At 39.1% G+C, this 3,132-nt stretch overlaps 1 protein-coding gene across 1 annotated transcript; it reads left to right on the forward strand.

Moving 5' to 3' along the window:
- Positions 1–294: 294 nt before the first annotated feature.
- On the forward strand, positions 295–2,372 carry LOC5506449 (beta-1,3-galactosyltransferase 1). The gene has a single exon (XM_032374849.2). It carries the CDS (start codon positions 392–394, stop codon positions 1,406–1,408), a length of 1,017 nt encoding a protein of 338 aa, XP_032230740.2. The 5' UTR covers positions 295–391; the 3' UTR covers positions 1,409–2,372.
- The last annotated feature ends 760 nt before the right edge of the window (positions 2,373–3,132 follow it).

A 3,132-nucleotide genomic window follows, 5' to 3' on the forward strand; every position in this document is an offset into this window, starting at 1 on the left:
GTCCCATGTTATAAAGCACAAAGTCAAATATTTTATGCAATAGACAAATAGTGCTATGTTACAAGCACAAAGTTGAATGTCGTGAACGATATACTGAAATGTTTTAAGCAAAGGCAAAATGATGAGTTTTTTAAGACACAAAGTGCGATGTTTTGAGACACAAAGTGCGATATGGTGAACTAAACCTGCAATGTTTTAAGCGATAATCAAATAGTGCTTTGTCGTGACACTCAAAGTGAGTTGTCGTGACGCAAAAAGTTTAAAGTCGTAACCGAAAGGTGAGATGTTGAAAACCTTGAGTGGCTAATACGGATATTAGCCTCTATCATACTAAACGTGTCTCGCGAAACATATTACTTCTGGACTACAGAGAATTTCTCGATTTGAAAGAATGATACGGTGGTATATCTTATGTCGCCCTTTCAATGTGAAGCGCGCCCTCTTGGTTTTGTGTATCGCCGTCGCATTTATCTGGTTGTTATCCTCCCTAAAAGGAAACTGCGAGATTCACATTCGCGACGACGAGTTCTACCCATACGTGCAATTCAATTTGAATGATCCACAGGTCTCTCCAGTTGGAATTGAAAACAAATGGTTTTATCTCGCTGTAGTAGTGAACGCAGATCCCCGTAAACCTGAGAATAGAAAGGCGATACGTGGATCATGGGGTTTGGCGAATTTACAGCGTGGATATATCGCAAGCAATCAAGACAAGCTCGAATGGAAAGTGTTCTTCGCCATGGGCAAAACCGGCGACAATTCACAAGACTCTAGGAACATCAGAGAAGCTGAAGAACAGAACGATCTATTGATTGGTAATTTCATTGATACTTACAATAACCTGGTAGTCAAAACCTTTATGAGTCATCTATGGACACTCAGACTCAAATGCAAATACGTGCTAAAAACAGACGAAGATGTGTACATAAGACTCCCCGTACTTATATCATGGCTTCGTTCACAGGGCTCGCCAGCCCGCTTTTATGGCGGACATGTGTACGAGGGCTATCGAGCAATACGCGACCCCTGTAGCAGTAAGTGGGCCATCAGCAAAGCTTATTTTCCAGACTACTATTTCCCGCCGTTTTGCGGCGGCGCTTTCCATGTTATTTCTTCAGACGTGGTACCCGATATAGTGTGGTATACTAGTCAGCGTCCCCCCTTTCATTTGGACGATGCGTATATCGGCGTAGTGGCGAGAGATTTAGGGATTCAAGCGGTCAATATACCGGGTTTTAACGCACATGACTATAATACTATACGAGAATTTAAGAAAAGCAAGATTTTAAAGAATACTCTAGACAAGAAAATTGCAATTGGGCATCGAATAGAACCTGAGTGGATAAAACGCTTTCATGACTATTACTTTCCGTTAAAATCCAATAGACCACAGGTAGTTACAATTTAGGATATATTTTTTATCTGTTTATAGACTCTATAAAATGTAAGAGGTTTGTTTATAAAATGTTTGTTTATGATGAGTTGCTCACGTGCAAGGCATAATAGGAGCTTTAAATCCTCCTTGGCCACTACCAGAAACCATGTAGTGTGCGACCAATTTTGTCAACTATCCGAGAAACATTTCTTTGTCGCTGCTACAAGATTTTCCACGCGCTACAATGTACCTAGCATAGTCTAGCCAGGGCTTAGCACACTTTATTTTTTTATTCCCCACAGCATGATATTTCTATATTTCAAATCTTGTCCTTGTTAAATCAGACACTTGTAGATCGTTTGCTTTATCTACTCAGCCCCCCAAATAGTCTGGTCATTGATCAGGCCTTTATTTACCTCTTTCTATTCCTTTAAAAAAAGTAGACAATGATTGATCGGGACACGTGGGGCAGCAACAAGTGACCACGGATTATCTTTTGTTTTATGGTAATTATTTAAGCTGTTTGATGGTAATTATTTCACCTAATCGATAATTCATAAACGGCAGGTTCCTGTATAAAATGCCGACCCCAACAATCAATCAAGTTTATTTCACCAAATAATAGTATAATGATAACAATGCAAAAAAAAGTGATGATGAGGAGTCTACTAAAAGCACAATGTGTCAGCGGTCTCATTTCTCACTGTGTTGTTGTAGCGATAAGAACTCTGTACCCCCTACCAAACTAAACCTTGAGAGATAATAAGTCACTAGGACATAAGTCACAACGAGAATTATAAAACCTTGTTTTATTTTTAATACAAGGATTTTTTGATAATTTCACGGGGTACAATCTATGCAAATTTAAATTCGCCCTAGACAGTCCTTCCAAGTCGTTTCCGGGAGCGTTGTGTGACTCCAACCGCTGGGGGTTGTTTTAAAAACAGAGCCTGATTGAACTTAACAAATTGTTAATTAAACATGCACTATTCCATGACTTTGTTGGGCTAATAACTTAAGGTTGGATGGGGTTTGCTTTTTTCATCAGTTGAGCTAATACTTAAGTATTACAATAGTCGTCGCTGTTTTGCTTAGAGATTTTCAAAAAAAACATATTTAGCAGAACTTCATCTACACAAAAATTATTATAATTAATGGAGATCCTTACCTTGAATAAAGGGTAAATGCTGAAAAAGTGATTCACCAAGTTAACAATTCCAACACGACCCTATGAACGATCTTACCTTGGCACGATCTCCACGAGGTACAAGACACGATCACAAGGCACTTTGATTGGATGGAAGGTATGGGAGATACAAGAGACAATCTGATTGGTTAGACACTTCTGCAACGAAGACCATTCTGCAACGCTACATAAATTCGCCGCGACCAAACAAGCAACGAACCGTGACTTTTGTTTGACCTCGTCCCTAGGCGTCTTGTAACAACCCTTTATTTCAAACATTCTATGCAAGCCGCTCAGCAAATAAAAGCGAGGGACGATACTACATTTTGCATTCATGGTTGACTGCGAGCAAATTTCAAATTTTTTCAGCAAAACGTATAAAATACCAAAATTTTGTAAAAAAAAAAAGTACCACCATTGCGTTTTTTTATCTCCTGAAAACGCAAACTAATTGCGGCAACGGCGAGTTTATTGCTCGTTGTGTTTGTAACAAAATCGAGCTTCGGTGAAATTAACGCATGCTTGTTGGATGTCAACCCTGATGTTCGGTAAAAGAAAGTAATAGACAAAC

This window comes from Nematostella vectensis, chromosome 1 (genome assembly GCF_932526225.1).
Source record: "Nematostella vectensis chromosome 1, jaNemVect1.1, whole genome shotgun sequence".
Classification (NCBI taxonomy): domain Eukaryota; kingdom Metazoa; phylum Cnidaria; class Anthozoa; order Actiniaria; family Edwardsiidae; genus Nematostella; species Nematostella vectensis.